The sequence below is a fragment of the Ictalurus punctatus genome, chromosome 25 (genome assembly GCF_001660625.3).
Source record: "Ictalurus punctatus breed USDA103 chromosome 25, Coco_2.0, whole genome shotgun sequence".
Classification (NCBI taxonomy): domain Eukaryota; kingdom Metazoa; phylum Chordata; class Actinopteri; order Siluriformes; family Ictaluridae; genus Ictalurus; species Ictalurus punctatus.
The window spans coordinates 13,968,289-13,987,359 of NC_030440.2; the positions used below are offsets into that span (position 1 = coordinate 13,968,289).

The 19,071-nt window shown below is 37.7% G+C and overlaps 2 protein-coding genes and 2 non-coding genes across 6 annotated transcripts in view; 1 reads left to right on the forward strand and 3 right to left on the reverse strand.

The window, feature by feature from the left end:
• lgals8a (galectin 8a) overlaps positions 1-3,149 on the reverse strand; it is a 23,206-nt gene extending 20,057 nt beyond the window's left edge. For all 3 annotated transcript variants that reach the window (XM_053675668.1, XM_053675669.1, XM_017456321.3), the window contains exons 1-5: positions 2,990-3,149; positions 2,151-2,239; positions 1,336-1,543; positions 957-1,076; positions 766-816 (exon numbers count right to left, since the gene is read on the reverse strand). In XM_053675668.1, coding sequence (XP_053531643.1) covers positions 766-816; positions 957-1,076; positions 1,336-1,543; positions 2,151-2,239; positions 2,990-3,028 — 507 coding nt within the window. In that variant the 5' untranslated portion in view covers positions 3,029-3,149. The remainder of the gene's footprint in view (positions 1-765; positions 817-956; positions 1,077-1,335; positions 1,544-2,150; positions 2,240-2,989) is intronic.
• A 1,579-nt stretch (positions 3,150-4,728) lies between these two features.
• On the forward strand, positions 4,729-15,272 carry galca (galactosylceramidase a). Its single transcript, XM_017456599.3, has 17 exons — positions 4,729-4,961; positions 5,077-5,145; positions 5,807-5,870; positions 7,209-7,322; positions 8,667-8,806; positions 8,928-8,966; positions 9,113-9,240; positions 9,328-9,483; positions 9,581-9,705; positions 9,921-10,048; positions 10,181-10,270; positions 10,359-10,448; positions 10,569-10,713; positions 12,024-12,204; positions 14,169-14,329; positions 14,424-14,500; positions 14,596-15,272. The coding sequence occupies exons 1-17, from the start codon at positions 4,833-4,835 to the stop codon at positions 14,737-14,739; spliced, it is 1,980 nt and encodes a 659-aa protein (XP_017312088.1). The 5' UTR covers positions 4,729-4,832; the 3' UTR covers positions 14,740-15,272.
• A 2,599-nt stretch (positions 15,273-17,871) lies between these two features.
• Positions 17,872-17,953, reverse strand: trnas-gcu (transfer RNA serine (anticodon GCU)). The gene has a single exon. It is a non-coding gene; the product is annotated as a tRNA-Ser (tRNA).
• A 1,018-nt stretch (positions 17,954-18,971) lies between these two features.
• Positions 18,972-19,053, reverse strand: trnas-gcu (transfer RNA serine (anticodon GCU)). Its single transcript has one exon. It is a non-coding gene; the product is annotated as a tRNA-Ser (tRNA).
• Between the last annotated feature and the right edge of the window lie 18 nt (positions 19,054-19,071).

Sequence of the window (19,071 nt, forward strand, 5' to 3'; positions counted from 1 at the left end):
AAGAAGGCTGCCAATAGGCCTGCAGAAACATTACAAGAATTGCAGCAATTTTTGGCAAGTACTGGTTTCTCCAGACGTGTGACAGTCTCCTGATTTCTTCACATCTCTGGCCTATGGAGTAGGGTGGCAAGGTGGAAGACTTTTTTTTCTTAACCAAAAATAAATAAATAAAATACATCCAATCTCCCAAAACCATGTGGAATAATGTATTATGGGTTGATGAGACCAAAGTTGAACTTTTTGGCCATAATACCAAAAGATGTGTTTGGCACAACAACAAAAAAAAACATGCATCACCAAATGAACACCATCCCCATGGGGAAGCATGTTTATCCTAAGCTGGAACTGTTTTAATCAAGGTGGAGGGAATAATCAGAATGCTTACAAATCAAGACGTGCCAAACAGATTGACTCTTACCCAAAATGATTGAATGCTATGATAAAATCTAAAGGTGCTTCAACTATTATTTTAGTATTGTGCACATTTATGCAAACTGATTACTGTACATGATTTCTGTTTCATTGTTTCCCCCTAAAATGAGTCATCTTGTTTTTCACTTTAATTAAAAGGTTCAAAATTTCACAATAAAAGGTAGAAAAAGTTCTGATATGGTTTATTTGATTTTTTAAATTTCTATTACATCACAAAAACCTGCCATTTTAACAAGGGTGTGTAAACTTTTTTAGATCCACTGTAGGGTACACTGTACTGTGATTCACATCTGCGCAAAGGATATAAGAGAAACACAGCATTACGGTACTTACTGGCGCCTGTGTGCTGATCCCCTTCACAGCTACTGGAGATCCGGAAGTACTCTTAAAAAATAATTTAAAAAAAAGTTAAAAAACAGAGATAAAACATGACTTCTGGTTTTGTAGATAGTGCTCCACGTTATGCTAGCAATGGCAAACAGCAGAATGTCTAAGAGCAGAAGATGATAAAGTCAGGAGCTCACTGTGCTTGGAATGAATCCGATGGCCTGGATCTGAACCTTCCCGGATACACACAGTGTGTCCACCCTGGCCAGATCTATCCTGTGCTTATACTCCAGGACATGGGCACCATTTACTGCCACCTAGAGGTAAGAAGGAAGACAGCACAAACAGTTAGGAGGTGCACAAAACCCCTATTCAAGCCGGATTTGTTTTACCTGGAGAGGTACCCTAATTAAAGTGATTTCTAAGAAGATCTGTGATTTTAAGCAAGCATGAGCTGGAATTCTGTCTGAATCAACCAGCAAAACTTACAACATGACCTGATCCAGATTCCTCTGTCAAATTAATCCAGCTCAAGTAATGCATAAGAATTTTAGAACAAATAATCTCCATCCTCACCTTGTACAAATCTTTCTCTACCAGCACGATGATCTCAAAATCTGCCCCCTTCCTGAAGGGCATCTGATAGTGGATCTCTTCTTTACCCCAGTACTCGAGTTGCAGGGTGTTGCATACGATGTGGTCCTTCTTAAAGCGTGGGTTCAAGTGGAACGCAATGTCTGCTCTGGGCTTAGAACTACTGCCACACGTGAAGTCCACCTGAAACCTGCAAAAAAAACAACTTCTTGTTGAGTTTTAAATTCTTTCACTGGCATGTTGGTATACTGTAATTTCACTGGTTTCTCACAACCCCATAAGACTAAATGCTGACAGAAGTGCAGTGCGATTCAGCTTCATCTCTACCTAAAGCCACCAATGTAGCGGCGCTTTACTCTGTCCAGCTCTCACTTACTGATCAAACAGATAAGGCTTCAAAGCTTCAAATTTCACGCTAATACCACCGTCAACAGTGTGTCATCTAGCTGATTTGCGTTCTGGAGCTTACAGTCCACTACTTGTCCTCCGACGGATTTCTCATGAACATGATGTTAAATATCGCTGGAAAATAGTGAGTGAGAAAAGAAGCTCTTGTTTTTAGCAGCCAACACTGAAACCTGACCGCTGTCCCGAATGTTTGAAACGTGTACATTCAGTTACTTACCAAACTACCCCTTTTAATATGATCTAAATACAAAGCAGTGAGTTATCACTATACATCAGATGTTTGCACAGAGCCAGACCTACGACACGCTGGGTTGAAATTATGCTTAAGCTAGATCAATAGGACGATAAGGTTACTGATATTAATCTTATGTTAAAGTAAGACCACTCACCTGTCTGCATCAGCTGGAACTGAGCCTTGGATAAGAACCATCTCACCTGGATGGAGTCCCCCCAGGATGGTTACTGCTATGGGGATGTGCTGAGAAATCACAAATTATTACATTAGTGTGCTATATTATCACCTTTTTGTTTTTATTTTTCTATCCTGAATTACATGAAGATAGTTTGGCCTCAGTGTTTCTGAATAAATTTACCAGACATGTCTAGACCCATAGACTACCCTACTGAAAAACAAACAAACTGTAGAAACCCTCATAGAGTTTGTAATGGTTTTAATGGGAATTGTATTGGTTTTAATGGAAAATGTAATGGTCCCTGTGGGTCTCTACTGGTAATTTGTTGCCTTCTATTGGTGGCATGTTGTGTCTAGTGGATACCATTAGGGACCAGTCGTAATGGGCTTAATGGTTAACAGCTGATGGTTTGTAATTGTATTTGTACTGGAAACCATTAGAATTTCTGTCATGGTTTCTATTGTTTTGGGGTTTTTTCCACTATAAGTTTTATTGTAACGTTTAACACTTTTAGTAGACTGAACGATTTAGCAGCATTTTCCTGTTTCCTAAACGACACTAAAAATGACATGCAAGTTTGTTGACATTAAATAAAAACATTACATTCACAGACTAAAGAGCCGTGAAACTGGCCAAGCCTCCAGGTATAACTTGTCAAAACCTTGTCATAATTACCTGAGCTTAAACTAGGCAGCTAGCAGACAACTAAACACGAGTGTATTTAACTACATTAAAACGACACAAGTCGTTTATATACGACGTATATGAGTTATATACTTATTATAATATATATAAGTAATATATATCTCTCTCACCGGTTTGAGTACAATCTGCTTCGGCTGTTTCACCGACATTTCGACGACACAGCTTCTACGTAGACTCTGAAATAAAGGCTTCCGCGCAATACAATGTTTCCTTAATGTCGCCGTTTGAGACGCAGAGAGACTTTACTTTCACTTCCTAGTTCTTGTGAAGCAGCCAATGGGAACACGGCGGCCTGCCGACGTCACCAAGCACAACGAGGGCTGTTGTTTTCCTGAAGATGTCATTCTGTTTATCGTGTTGTTACATCATATTTATTAACTTAGAACTTTGCATACATTTTATTTATGCAAATATTAAAAAGAAAAGATTGAATATGGTTAAGACATTTACACTACATTTTTTTGGCTTTAATTACAAGAATAAATTACAATAGAGATAAAAATCAAATAGTTAAAATACAACACAAACAAGAAGGATTTCATACCGAAGAATGTATGTTTATTTCATGTTTTAATTCATTTATTTAAATAAACGAATGTATTATTGAATGTATTTAATGTACATGTTATTTATACAAATGGAAAAATGTAAAGAAAGTATATGTTGTATGGTCATTCGTATTTGAATAGCACATGAAATATATTCTGACCAAATTATTGCACAATAAAATCAAACGACCTCGATTAAATAATCAAATAAAACAAACAAAAACTGTATTCAATGATAAGGTATTTAATGAAATGTTATTTCATGTCTTTTGTTTATTTAAATACATTTAATAGGTTATTAAGTACATTTAATGTCATTAACATACCCTTGGTAAACATGAGCAAAGAAAGCTGTGAAAAATTGTCTTTATTGTTTAACCTTTTGTTAAAAATATTCACAAAAATACTCTGATCTCATGGATATCAAACAATTGCAAACAAAACACAGGTTTATAAAATCATCTTTGTTAAATATAGACGTGCAACAATTATTGGTACCCTTTTAATCGATATTTTGTGCTATCTCCCTTTGCCAAGATAACAGCTCTGAGTCTTTTCCTATAATGCCTGATGAGGTTGGAGAATACATGGCAAGGGATCTGAGACCGTTCCTCCATACAGAAACTCTCCAGATCCTTCACATTTCGAGGTCCACGCTGGTGGACTCTCCTCTTCAGTTCACCACACAGGTTTTCTATGGGTTTCAGGTCAGGGGACTGGGATGACCATGGCAGGACCTTGATTTTGTAGACAGTAAACCATTTTTGTGTTGATATTCATGTACGTTCTGGATCATTGTCCTGCTTTGCATGTACCTAAGACTCATGCACAATAGGTCTACTGTACATATTGTTAAAAACACAAATAAAGCACCTTAAAGATATTTCTGACAAATAAAAAAAATGTCAAATTTAATAAAATAGTACATAAATTACATTTAAATTGAAGCATTTTATAATGAAAACTGTACTTTATATATATATATATATATATATATATATATATATATATATATATATATATATATATATATATATTATGTATGTATATGTATGTATATGTTATAATGTAGCTTTTATATCTAAACGAAAATCAGAGGTTTACTTGAATTCTATGAACATGAATGTTATGCACTAAAATTAAGTTTATAATATTATATGTTTTTTTGTTTTGTTTCATAAAGTTAAGCTTTCAGAAAAACATTAGTTTTTATATTTCGCGCTTTAATCAACACCCTGGTCGATGACGTAAATGTTAGAGACAGCCAATAAGCGAAAGCTGGGAGTGTCACGTGGTCAACCAGGAAGTAGAAAAGGGGAAAAGCGCGTCGGTGCTGTAAACAGTGTTTGTACCACCAGCAGTCATTGTACAGTGTTAGGTTCGATTTATAAGGGAAGGTGTAGCAATGAACTCGTATGTTGTCTTGTTTCTTTTCTCATTTATTCGCTTATGTGTAACAGAAAAGTACGTTCTGGACGATAGGCTCGGGCTGGGAAGACAGTTTGATGGTATAGGAGGGTTAAGTGGAGGAGGGGTAGGTTACCTGTGTACATCTACCTGTTTCCTGATCTACCTTTTGCTTTCTGCATGATTTAACATCAGTGGCAGTGAGGATGAAAATATTTTAATATTTAATATTTTGCTTTTAGGCTACTTCGAGACTTCTGATCAACTATAAAGAACCTTATCGAAGCCAAATACTGGATTATTTGTTTAAGGTAAGTTTACTCAGTTAATCCTTTCATGCGTAGTGTCCACATGAATAAGCAGTTTAAAAAATATATTTTTAAAACATGAAAATGTGACATGCAAATCACCCCGAAATTACTTGAGAGCATTACTTTAGTTTAACATAAAACATTAACCTGATTTCTCTTGCTCTCTAGATTATGATTATGTATGTATGTATGTATATATGTATGTATATAAAATATTCGCAGTGCAGCATGTCACTGGTATTTCTTATAAAACAAACTTTCCACACATAATCTCAAATTATTAATCATTTTAAAAACTATTGTGCCTGACTCCAATGAATGAAATGTCCAAAATATTATATTATGTTGTATTATATTTTCTAGAAATTTGGTCACAGTCATTAAATATCTACGACCTAAATGTGTTCAGTTGCTGTTTAGAAAATACATTGGAAGATTTCTGGTACAATGTTTTAAATATTTTTTCCCCCCTTGTGGTAGTCCTACACATATTGACAATCCTTTTACTTTTGAACATAATTGATATTTCAAAATGTGGTCAAAATGTTAAGGTGTAAAAGACCATCTAAAGGTTCTAAAGATGCTGAATATTCTTAAATTATTTATGAATGAAAATAACCTTTTAATACATTGTGCTTGCTTCTGTTTTTATTCCTTCCAGCCTAACTTTGGTGCTTCACTACACATTCTTAAAGTGGAAATAGGAGGTGATTCCCAAACCACAGGTAAGAAACATCTGGTGAGTCAGTCTGTGAATAAATGTGTGAATTGTTGAAGTGAAGAAATATCGTAACTTAAGGTTTAAACAGTGATTTGCAGGTTTAAATCAATATAGAACCTTGTTTGGTCTATAAACCTGCCCTGTCATGTGATCAGTTGTTCATGAAGTCACATGCCTGTCATGCTGACAGAGCTCTGTTGACACAGAGTGAACAGGGTGAGACAGTGTTAATAACATTTTTTTACTGCAATCAGAATAGCTTAACTTCCTATTAATGTAGGCTACATGAGAACACAACAGAGAACAAAATAACAAGTCAAAACAGTATCTTAAGATGTTTGTATTGAGTATATAGAGAAGATTTCATACCAGTACATTATGATCCACAGTTAGATAAATATGCACAGTATTTTAATCTAGGTCTGGCACTGGAGTGTGAGGAAGAAAATGATCATTCAAGTAATTTTTATTGCATAGCACATTTAACAGTAGACCTCGTCACAATGCAGCTTTACAGTAATCCAAATGTTGATTTAGATTCCTAATGAACAAACCAAAGAAGTCCACCGCGAAGAAAAACTCCTTGAGACGACACGAGGAAGATATCTTGAAAGGAACCAGATACAAAAGTGAACTCATCTTCTGGGAATCTTCAGGGGTAGAAGTGTAAAGAGAAATAGTCCTATGTGTGTTAAAGGGATGTTCAGTATGAGCAGATTGAGAATAAGAGCCCTGGGATGAGTAAAGGACAGTCTTTGTGATTACAGCAGCAGTTCTGGGGTACAAATCAACAGAATCCAGCTGAAATTATCCACTGAAGAAAGTGCCAGGCTTGGGCATATATTGTTTTTGGCAAGTGCTAATCTTTTGGGCATTGGGTTAACAAAAATCAGAAACATTGGTATAACAAACTTCACAGACGGGCAAGGAGGAGGAAGGAATCGACTGAACTGCAACATAAAGTTTAATGATCAAGAACCACAAACATAACATAAAACACAAGCATAAAAGGAAACTTAAAACATGCATCTCTCTCTCTCTCTCTCTCTCTCTCTCTCTCTCTCTCTCTCTCTCTTCCTTTCTCTCTGTGTTCCTCTGGTGCTCCTTTCTCTCTTTCTCTCCCAATGATTAGCCAAATCAGTGCCAGGTCTGCATCTTCACAGCCTGGCTTCTCCCTCCTCCTCCTTGCCACAGTTGGCTATTCAGTTCAATAAGGGACCTTTTAAGGTCATTGCTTTTAACACTCCAGTTTGGACCATTCATATGCTTCAGACTACATCACATCAGGACAGACAGATTCATATTTGTCTTTTCATAAATGTGCATTTGTTTTCTACTACAGATGGCACTGAGCCTTCACACATGCATAACGAGACTGATGAGAATTACTTTCGTGGTTATGAGTGGTGGCTAATGAAGGAGGCCAAGCAGAGGAACCCAAACATCACACTTATCGGTAGGATTACATTCCATTTGATTAAAGCTAAAGACAAGACCTTCTTGAGAAGGAGAACATTACATGGATATATTCAACGTAAATGTACCATTTTACGGAAAAAATAAGGTCATTTGATTGCTGCAACATGTTCCAAAAAAGTTGGGACAGGGGCAACAAAAGCCTAGAAAAGTAATTGCTACTAAAAAGAAACAGCTGGAGGTTAATTGGCAACAGGTCAGTAAGATGATTGGGTTTAAAAAGAGTATCTTAGAGAGGCAGAGTCTTTCAGAAGTAAAGATGGGCAAAGGTTCACCAATCTGTGAAAAACTGCATCTACAAATTGTGGAACAATTTCAGAATAATGTTCCTCAACTAAAAATTGTGAAGACTATGAATATCTCATCATCTACAGTATATATCATCACAAGAGTCCAAGAATCTTTAGAAATCTCTGTGAGCAAGGGACAAGGGTGAAAATCAGTATTGCATGCTCGTGATCTTCGGGCCCTAAGGCGGCACTACATTAAAAACAGGCATGATTCTGTAATGGAAATCACTGCATGGGCTCAAACACCTCCAGAACTCATTGTCTGTGAACACAGTTCGCAGTGCCATCCACAAACGCTGGTTAAAGCTCCATCATGCAAAGAAGAAGCCATATGTGAACATGATCCAGAAGCGTTGCCATCTTCTCTGAAACAAAGCTTATTTAAAATGGACCGAGGCAAAGTGGAAAACTGTTCTGTGGTCAGATGAATCGAAATTTGAAATTCTTTTTGGAAGTCATGGATGCCACATCTTCTATACTAAAGAGGAGAGCGACCATCCGGCTTTTTATCAGCACTCAGTTGAAAAGCCTGCATCTTTGATGGTATGGGGTTGGGAATGGGCTATGGAATGGGCAGCTTTCACATCTGGAAAGGCACCATCAATGCTGAAAGGTTTTACAGCAACATATGCTTCCATCCAGGTTCCATCCCATCTTTACTTCTGAGAGGCTCATAATCTAATTAGTTGCAAAATGTTCCTCCAACTATTTCTTTTTACTAACACTTTTCTTGCCCCATCCCAACTGTTTTGAGACATGTTGCGGCCATCAAATTCAAAACAACCTTTATTTTTCCTTAAAATGGTATATTTTCTCAGCTTAAACATTTGATAGGTTTTCTATGTTCTATTATGAATAACACATGGGTTTGAGATTTGCAAATCATTGTGTTCTGTTTTATTTACATTTTAGTGTCCCAACTTTTTTGGAGTTGTATTTGTCTCTGTGACCTTTACTTTTTTCCTTCACTTACTTCACTGATCATTATTGTATGTATCTTAGCATCTGACCTACGTATCATCTCATGTTTGAAGGTCTGCCCTGGGCTTTTCCAGGATGGGTTGGTAATGGAAGCAAATGGCCTTACAACTTTCCAGACATTACTGCTAACTATGTTGTGTCTTGGGTGATTGGAGCCAAACAATATCACGGTCTTGATATTGATTACATAGGGGTATGGTGTGTTTATTTATGTATTTATTTATTTACTTGAATAGCTTTTATTAGGCTATTAATTCACAATTGTTCCAAAATAATGCAGATATTTGAATTTGTTTTTAACACGTATTTTTTAGGTATGGAATGAGCGGACATTTGATTCGAAGTACATCCAGGTAAAGTAGGACTGTTTGATCAATATGCCTCTCGAGAACCTGATGGACTGTTTATTTAAAAAAAAAAAAAAAAAAAAAAAAGTGAAGGTGTTTTTTATTTTTTATTATGCTTTGTTTTCTGAAATGTTCATATTGTGAACATCTAGGTGCTTCGAAACAAGTTAGACCAAGCTGATTTACCAAACATAGGCATTATCGCAGCAGATGGGAATTGGGACATTTCCAATGCCATGCTTGTTGATCCATATCTCAATGATGCTGTTGAAATTATTGGGTAAGACCGAGATCAAATTATCCATATCAACTTATCATACACTTCTGTTCATAATATAGGATAAAAATGACCTCGTTTTCTTCCCAGTGTTCACTACCCTGGAACCATGACCGTCAAGGAGGCACTGTTGACGGATAAAAAGCTTTGGTCTTCTGAAGATTACAGCACGTTTAATAATGACATCGGGGCAGGATGCTGGGCTCGTATTCTAAACCAGAACTATGTCAATGGCAGGATGACGTCGTGAGTAAAATATTCCCAAAACTGCCTCCTCACCTAGCAATGATGAATTACTCAACAACTCCTCTGTTGAGAATTATTTCTTTTTTTAACTAACTAGGACTATCTCGTGGAATCTGATAGCAAGTTATTATGAAGATCTGTCTTTTGGTCGAGATGGTTTGATGACTGCAGAAGAGCCATGGAGTGGGAATTATGTGGCGGAAACCCCAATATGGATAACCGGTAAATCTATATACGCAGTTTATACGTACAAAGTAATATCGCGATTTCATATTTTAAGAAGAAGTTGGGTGAAATGTCATGTCAGTTTCCCTCCACCTAAAAATGTAGTCACTCAACCAGGGCATGACATTTGTGTCTTTAGTTGTGCACTAAAGCTGCGAGGCTAATGTAGCTAAAAAGTGCCTTACCGATCATCCCGTGTGTTTGTGCTGTAGCTCACACTACTCAGTTTGCACAACCCGGCTGGACATATCTCCAGACCATAGGAAACCTCACTCGTGGTGGAAGTTATGTAGCATTAACAGATGGCCAAGGGAACCTCACCATCATAATAGAAACCATGGTGGGTGTTTTTATTTCTTTATTTATTTTTGTCGTGTAAGAACTCACAATTTTAAATGAAATACTAAGTTTTGCCACACTGAGAAACACCATAGTCTTAATTTACTTCCACTTTTTATTATGTTTTTTGCAGACTCACAATCACTCGCAGTGCATTCGGCCTCCGCTTCCTCCTTTCAGCGTTTCACCGCAGGAAGCAACATTTCAGCTCAAAGGCTCCTTTGTAAGCGCATCGTCTCTAAAATTGTATAAGGTGGCCTCTTGTTATGCAAGAAGTTAAAGTGACTGTCTCTGCTTCCTTCTTTTTCTAGGCTGCAGTCAATGGGCTCCAGCTGTGGTACTCAAAACTGGATTTCAATACCAAAAAAGATGTACTATTCAAGAAGGCTGATCCCATAAAGGTGAAAAATGACTCATTTGGGTTGTTCTGTTCCAAACACCGGACATCATCGTAGCTCGTGTTGTGTGTCTGTGTTTTTTTGTTTGTTTGATTGTTTTTAAAATGCTGTGGGTCTGAACAGGTTTCCAATGGATGTTTTACCTTGAAACTGGACGTTGATGAAATTTACACCATCACAACTGTCACCACTGGACAAAAAGGCCTCTATCCCAATCCTCCAGATTCTGCTTCATTCCCCAAGAAATACTTTGATGACTTCAATGTCCGTAAGTTTGATCGCGTATTTGTTTAACCTCGCTGTTCTGTAGCTTAACTACATTCTTCAGTACTTATGTGGTGTTCGTAGAGAATCGCTGATGCCATATAGCAATATATTGCAAAATCCATCCATCTGTTTTCTGTACCACTTGTACTACACGGGGTTATGGGCAGCCTGGACCCTATCGCAGGGAACGTGGGGCACAAGGTGGGGGACACCGTGGATGGGGTGCCAACCCATCTCAGGGTGCCAACCCATCTCAGGGTGCAATCGCACACCCATTCACACACTACAGACAATTTGGAAATGCCAGTAAGCCTACAATGCATGTTTTTGGACTGGGGAGGAAACCAGAATACAAGGTGGAAGCCCCTGAAACACAGGAAGAACTTGCAAACTCCGTGCACACGCAGGGCAGAGATGGGAGACAAATGTGGCCACTCTGCCCCCCCCATCCTAACCTACATAAACTATCAATTTAATCCATCAATTAAATCTAGTGGTTTGGAAACAGGATGCATTAAGCAAATTACCAGACAATAAGAGCTTCTTTTTGATTGGCTGTTTTCTGCAGAAACTGAAGAGCATTCCTTTTGTTTATTTTAAATTCATTCGCCGTTCAGAAAGTATAAGACGTTTTCTATAGAGATGTATGGCTGGTCTTGTTTTGAGGTTCCAGGTCATCTAGTGTTGGCTGTTTTTGTCTCCGGCATAGGAAGAACAATTCGGACATTGCAAGAGTGTCAACATGTTTAAGACTAAATTACTGGTTCATACACAGGACACATGCATGTGTAAATTTTTGCGAGAATAAACTAATGGGTCTAGAATCAAAGATGGAGTGGTCTGTAAAGGTAGATAAACCCTAAACAAATTTAGCGAGTGTCCAGTGATATGACTGTTAAAAATAAATAAATAAAAGGATAGCCCACAAAAATTAACCAGAGAATATATCTTTTTTTATTATTATTATTATTATTATTATTATTATTATTATTATTATTATTATAGTGTTGTTGATAATAGTGCACAAAATCAAGCCCCTTAGAGCTGAGCATTAGTAACGCTTTATTGCATTCCCTGAGAACATGCTGTACTGCAGAGAATAAGCAATTCCACCCTTCAGCCCATGGAAATGTTAGTGTAAAGCATGATTGTTTGTTGAAAATTTTGTCCCATAGTGATATGGCTATGTAATTTAATCTTCTTCTGCTTATACTCTGACTCAAACAGCTTCTGTAAGATTATACAAGTCCAGTCCAGTAAACCTACTAGTTCCAACATTGTTTTTCTTTCTCATTTTCCCCTCATGCTTAGAAAACCCTCCCTTCTCAGAGGCCCCGTATTTTGCTGATCAGACAGGCGTGTTTGAGTACTTCACAAACCTTATGGACCCAGGGCCACACAACTTGACTTTACGGCAGGTGGTCAACCAGCAGCCAGTTTCGTGGGGTTATGATGCAGATCAGACCATCAGTATCATCGGAGACCATGGCTGGTTGGTTCATAACACATTAAGCATGGGGCATGTCTGCTTAATCGATCATGTTAAGGCAGTGAGCTTTTATTTTAAAATAATAGCCTTTTTGGGTAGTTATTGTCTCACCGTAGTGTTGATTTTGTTTAAATAATATGTAAGAAAAAATTAAACTATCCCATCAAAGTAATGACATTTTCTGATATCAGGACACTTTGGTATTCGTAGCAAACTTGTCATAGTCATCTCCAGTTATGTCATTTGAAGCATAAAAGAAACGTGCACACCTGCCTGCCAATCAGAAACGAGCATTTTCGGGCTATTTCATAAGAATAAGATTTCACGATATAGTTTTACATTTAGTCCTTATACAATCAGGTCCATAAGTATTTGGACAGCGACATGTTTTTTTCATAATTCTGCTTCTGTACACCACCACAATGGATCTGAAATTAAGCAATCGAGATGTGATTGAAGTGTGGACTAGGATTTAGGAATTCCAGCCATTTTTTTTTTTTATGTTTTTTTTTATTTTTAAAAAAAGAGTCCCTCCGTTTTTCACAGCCTATTCATGGGAACTCTTAATATATGGTTCAGAGAGGTGTTGATGCAAGAGCAGGATTCCATCATTAGGCTGAAAAAACAAAACAGACCTATCAGAGAGATAGCAGAAACTTTAGGAGTGGCCAAATCAACAATTTGGTACATTCATCAAAAGAAAGAAATGCACCGGCGAGCTCAGCAACACCAAAAGTCCTGGAAGACCATGGAAGACAGCTAAAGTGGATGATCGCAGAATTATTTCCTTGTTGAAGGAAAAACCCCTTCACAATATCTAGCCATGTCAAGATCACTCTGGAGGAGGTAGGCGTATCATTGTCAAAGTCTACAGTCAAGATATGCGTTCATGAATGTAAATACAGATGGTTTACCTCAAGATACAAACCACTGGTAATACTCGAACAGAATGGCCGGATTAGACTAAAATGTTTAAAAAAATAAATAAATAAATAAAAAAATCTTCTTTAGAAAAAAAAAAGTCTGACCAGTTCTGATGCAAGATTACTTGTACCAGAATGATGGTAAGAGAAGAGTATGAAGAAGGAAAGGAAACAATCATTATCCAAAGCATACAATATCATCTTTCAAACATGGTGGAGGTAGTGTTAAGGCATGGGCATGTATGGCTGCCAGTGAAACTGGGAAACTGGTATTCATTGATGGGACCACTGATAGAAGTAAGGAAGCAGGAAGAGTTCCTATAGTGTAAATAGAGCTCTACTTTCTGCTCAGATTCAGTCGAACGCTGCAAAACTGATAGGATGCTGCATCACAGTACATAACGACCCAAAACCCATATTCAACCAAACTGAGCATGCTTTTCACTTACTGAAGAAAAAACTGAATGCAGAAAGACCCACAAACGAGCAGCAACTGTAGGCAGCTGCAGTAAAGCCCTGGCAAAGCATCTGAAGTGTGGAAACTCAGCATTTGATAATGTCTATGAGTTCCTGATTTCACTTGGGTCCATATGTATTTGGACAGTGACACAGTTTTCATCATTTTGCTTCTATACACCACCACAATGGATTTGAAACGGAGCACTCAAGATGTGATTAAAGTGCAGACATTCAGCTTTAATTCAAGGGGTTTAACAGAAACTGGATATTGCATTAACCTTTCAGGAATTATAGCCTTTTTTTAAATTTTTTTTAAATTTTATTTATTTATTTTTTTGCAGAGTCCCTCCATGTTCACAGGCTCAAAAGTATTTGGACAAAGCAATCAATCATAAACATTAGGATTATTTTTAGTATTTGGATGCAAATCCTTTGCAGTCAACCAATGCCTGTATATAGTATAGTATCCTCATCTGGATTTAATTTTTTAAATATAAGGTAGTGTTATTACTACCTGCAAGTGATTTTTATTTGTTATTTGCTTGGATCTGCACATTTTGATTCATTTGCTTACAATTTAACCAGGCAAGATGTATCTGTCTCCTGTGACATTTACCTTGAAACTGAGGACGGTGGCGTCTTTGTTGCAGCCAGGGTCGATCAAAGCGGGGAATCCGTCCGAAGAGCCAAGGGTGTATTTTACTGGGTTTTTGCAAATGGCACATACAAAGTGACCAATGATATAGGTCAGTGACCAATCCTTTCTTTTACTTTTTCACCAACAATTCGGTGTGTTTAACAGCCTGAAAATGCATTGACGGCGCTTTGTTTTTGTTTAAGGTGGAGAAAAAGTGCTTGCTGAAGGACTGTCAGGGACAAGACCGGGTATATGGCACACGCTCACTCTTATAGTAAAGGTAAAAAAAAATTTTATTTAAGAGAAGAGAAACTAGAATGGATAACATAAAATCAGAGCTTTTTTTTATCTAATGCAGTGTGTTTGTTTTAACAGGGTAATTATGCTTTCGGAATGCTGAACGGTTTTCCTTTATGGAAGAATGCTGTTGTTCTTCAGCCTAAGAATGGATGGGCTGCAATCGGGACTTCCTCATTTGAATTTGCACAATTTGATAACTTTCTGGTGGATGCAGACTGATTTAGTTAAATCAAATACACATTCACTATGCACTCATGCTGTCCTGTCAGAAATATCGTAATCACAAGATGAACGCACATCAGTACCATTACAATGTCATTAATTAAACTTAGAAAAATACAATTTCCCATGAACCCCAGCTTTCTGGGCTGGGAGTGTGTAAATGACAAAACGTCACTGTATAGCCTTCAGTAAGAAGATGGTGTCTATAACGGATGGTAAGGTTTAGGTGGTAATTTTGCATGATCTCTGTGAGTTCTTTATTTTCTTTCATCGATGCAAAATGAACTACTTATTGTTGACAATACAAAAAATAAACAAAGACAAAAGTTTTTTCACATAAATTTGCAACGCATAAACCATGCTAGGCGCAACATGATGATGTAAAATTGCATACCTACAACGTTCACCTCTTGGGTAGTTTTACTGGATAAATTTTCCTAAGCTGGAGAGACATTTGTGTTTAATAATTAATTGTGAAAATATTGATTCTCTTTAATAATAAATCCTGTAGATTATTTTCATATACCTTACATATATTCTGCTTTGTTAGTATGTTTTGTTCCATTGTATTCATAATGGTATTTTGTTCATAATGGTTCTTTCGCTGCTTCTGAAACACACACACACACACACACACACACACACACAAACAAACAAGAAAAATCTTATAAACATAAAATGAGATAAACCTCATTAAACTGTAACTGATCTACAAACTGATTTCCACAACCAAACTATTCAACTTTGTTTGTCCCACTTTCTGGTCCTCGATTTTCTTTTTGCAGTGCAGTTCAAACTGTGCATGCATGGAATAATCCATCCTCCTCAAATCCCATTTTACTCAAATCCCATCCTCAAATCCCATCCTCTGCAGAAATTCAATTTTAGGAGCTTGAGACTTCTGAACAATATAAATGTAAACCCAAAAAGCAAAAAGACTAAATGTCATATTAGTAGACCAACAACACAAAAAAGGAGAAAGGGGATTGGAAAAACCATTGCATAGCACAGGAGAGAGAAATACAAAGAGTGAATAATTTCAATGAATTGGTGGAAGCTGGTTAGGAGGCTCAAACAAGGCTTGCAGTTTTGCCATGTTTTACAACAATATTTAGCTAGAATGTTTTAATGCTGACTTTTATATGTAACTTTTAATGTAAGGCACATTAAGAGCGTTGTAAGAGGTAGGATTTAGGATGGATTTAGGCATTAATAGCTGGTGTGTGGTGGGCATTCTGGCACACTATGGCTGCCGTCGCATCATGCAGGTGGATGCTACACACTAGCTTTACATGCTATGTAAAGCGCGTTGAGTGTCTAGAAAAGCGTTACATATATGTAACTAACAAAAAAAGCCGGCAGTTGTAACTAAGCTTTGACAGTATTTCCAACGAGGACAGGAGTCAAACCCACACATGCAGAGACACAACAGATGTGTGGTTCATTGTATTATCCACTCAGCCATCTAGTAGCTGCATGAGTTAGCATTCACTCCTTCTAGTTCTAATAAGGAAATAGTGACGTCTCTTTTGTAGTGTGGAATTCAACTAAGATGTTATGTAATAAGGGGGGCACAGTGGCTCAGTGGTTAGCACATTTGAGAGTTGAGGGTTGAGAGTTTGATTCCTGCCATGGCCCTGTGTGTGTGGAGTTTGCATGTTCTCCCTGTGCTTCAGGGGATTCTTCCTGGTCCAAAGACATGCATTGTAGGCTGATTGGCATGTCCAAAGTGTATGAATGGGTATGTGATTGTTCCACCATGGACTGGAACCCTGTCCAGGGTGCCAGGGTGTCCCCTGCCTTGTGCCTCATGCACCCTGAGATAGGCTCCAGGTTCCCCACGACACTGTACGGATAAGTAGTATAGAAGATGGATAGATGGATAATAGTACATAATACTCAAAATACTCAAAAAGGAGTGTGTGTGTGTGTGTGTGTGTATATAGGTGGCTAATCACAAATGTCTGGTAATCCTTGTAGGTAGGGTACTAGTACAAGTATGTATTTGGGACACAACCATGATGAAACACCATAAAGCTTCAACTGAGTCTGTGCTTGGTCTAGAATAATCTGTATATTAATATAATCTTGTTTGCTTGTTAACGCAGAGTGTGAAGACTGGAAGCTGTGATGAGGCTTTAAAACACGGCATAGAAAATGGATGGATGGATGGATGTTATGTATTAAAACTTTGCACACTGAAGAGTGCCAGATGTTGTAATGGTGCTTTAAACTGTGTTTTTAGCAGCGACACATTGCCTCTTCAGTAGTATTTTAAGGTGAACAGAAAGAGTCAAATAATAAATTGGTACAGGTACATATACTGATACCAGAGGATTCAGAAGCCCTGACATTGTCAGTAGTAAAAATTGTCAAAGTGTAAAATAGTGCAAATTGCGTAATATGATACAAAATGTGCAATGTAGTGCAAGCAGTGGTAAACAAAGGACAAGAATGAGATGGCTCCTACATGTAATTACAGTTTGCATAGCGAGGTTCGGTGTAGTCAGCCAGCATCGGTTAGTAAATGCTGTAAAGGATCTTTATAGTCTCAGGAAAGAAACGGTCCTTAGGCTTCTTAAGCACCAGGAGGGTTTTCAGGGCATGAGCTGGGTAAAAGGAGGCCATGATTCTTGAAGCCTGGGCTCTCGTCCTACATGTAGATCAGTAGATCTGATGGAGTTGAGGGAGATCCATACAGATGATTTCTGATGCAGTTCCCAATGAGTTTTTGGTTGTTTGCACTCAGATTGCCAAACCACACTGTGATGCACCCAATCAGGACACTTTTTCTATTGTGCACTGCTAAAAGTTGCTTGTTGTGTTCATCCCAAAGCTTTTAAGTCTCCTCGGAAAGAAGAGATGTTCTTACACCTTTTTGAGGACACTGCTGGTGTTTAGGGATCATTAGAGGGAGTCTGACTGTGGAATGATCAGGAATCTAAGGTGTTTTCATTGGACAATGATTTCTCAGATTTATGAAAAGAACCCCAGCAATCCTACTTTGTGCCGTGAAGCGTAATACAGTCTGGAATTCAAATAGGATGTCATGTATTACGAGTTTGTTCAGCTTTAGGCATAGAGAGTAGGAAAGGCGGAATTTGTGATGGGGTTTTAAAACATGGCTTTCGACGAGGATGGGATTCGAACCCACGCGTGCAGAGCACAATGGATTAGCAGTCCATCGCCTTAACCACTCGGCCACCTCGTCTTCACAGGGAGTTGTGCTCACTCCTGGAATTTAGTAAATATTGCCATTTACTGAAGGTGTTTAAACAATGACAAAAATAGGGAAAGTTGGATTAAACAAAACTTTAACTGAATCACAGATACTTCAACATTTAAGTACTTTTTGATACATATTTTCTCAATAATAATAATAATAGTTTGTGTCTGATGCAGTATATCAGTTTCTCTGATGCAGTATTTCAGTTTGTATCTGATGCAGTATATCAGTTTGTGTCTGATGCAGTATATCAGTTTCTCTGATGCAGTATATCAGTTTGTGTCTGATGCAGCATATCAGTTTGTATCTGATGCAGTTTATCAGTTTGTGTCTGATGCAGCATATCAGTTTGTGTCTGATGCAGTATATCAGTTTCTTGATGCAGTATATCAGTTTCTCTGATGCAGTATATCAGTTTGTGTCTGATGCAGTGTATCAGTTTCTTGATGCAGTATATCAGTTTGTGTCTGATGCAGGATATCAGATCTTTTATCCATCATATGGATAAAAGGTCCTATGGAAATCATGCTGTGTGGTTTGGCAGGACATGGAATGAAAGTCCTGATCAAATTCAGATGACTCTTTGATAAACTGCAGTACACGGCTGTGCCCACTGCATAGCTGTATAGTACATAGCCTCTGTACCATGTCTATTCTGCCTTGAGCTTATCGTGTGTTCCTTACATAAAAAAAAATCTTATTATGTGTCTTGCTGTTATATTTGTGTACTCACTTGAAGCTTCACTAACCAAGTCAAATTCCTTGTGTGTGAGCAAACTTGACAATAAAGCTCTTTTTTTTTTTTTAATCACAAATGTCTGGTAATCCTTGTAGGTAGGCTACTAGTACAAGTATGTGTTTGGGACACAGCCATGATGAAACACCATAAAGCTTCAAATGAGGGAGCGCGTGCTTGGTCTCCTAGAATAATCTGTATATTCATATAATCTTTGTTGAGAGTGTGAACGCCGGAAGTTGTGATGAGGCTTTAAAACTTGATTTCCGACGAGGATGGGATTCGAACCCACGCGTGCAGAGCACAATGGATTAGCAGTCCATCGCCTTAACCACTCGGCCACCTCGTCCTTGGGAATCCTTGGTTC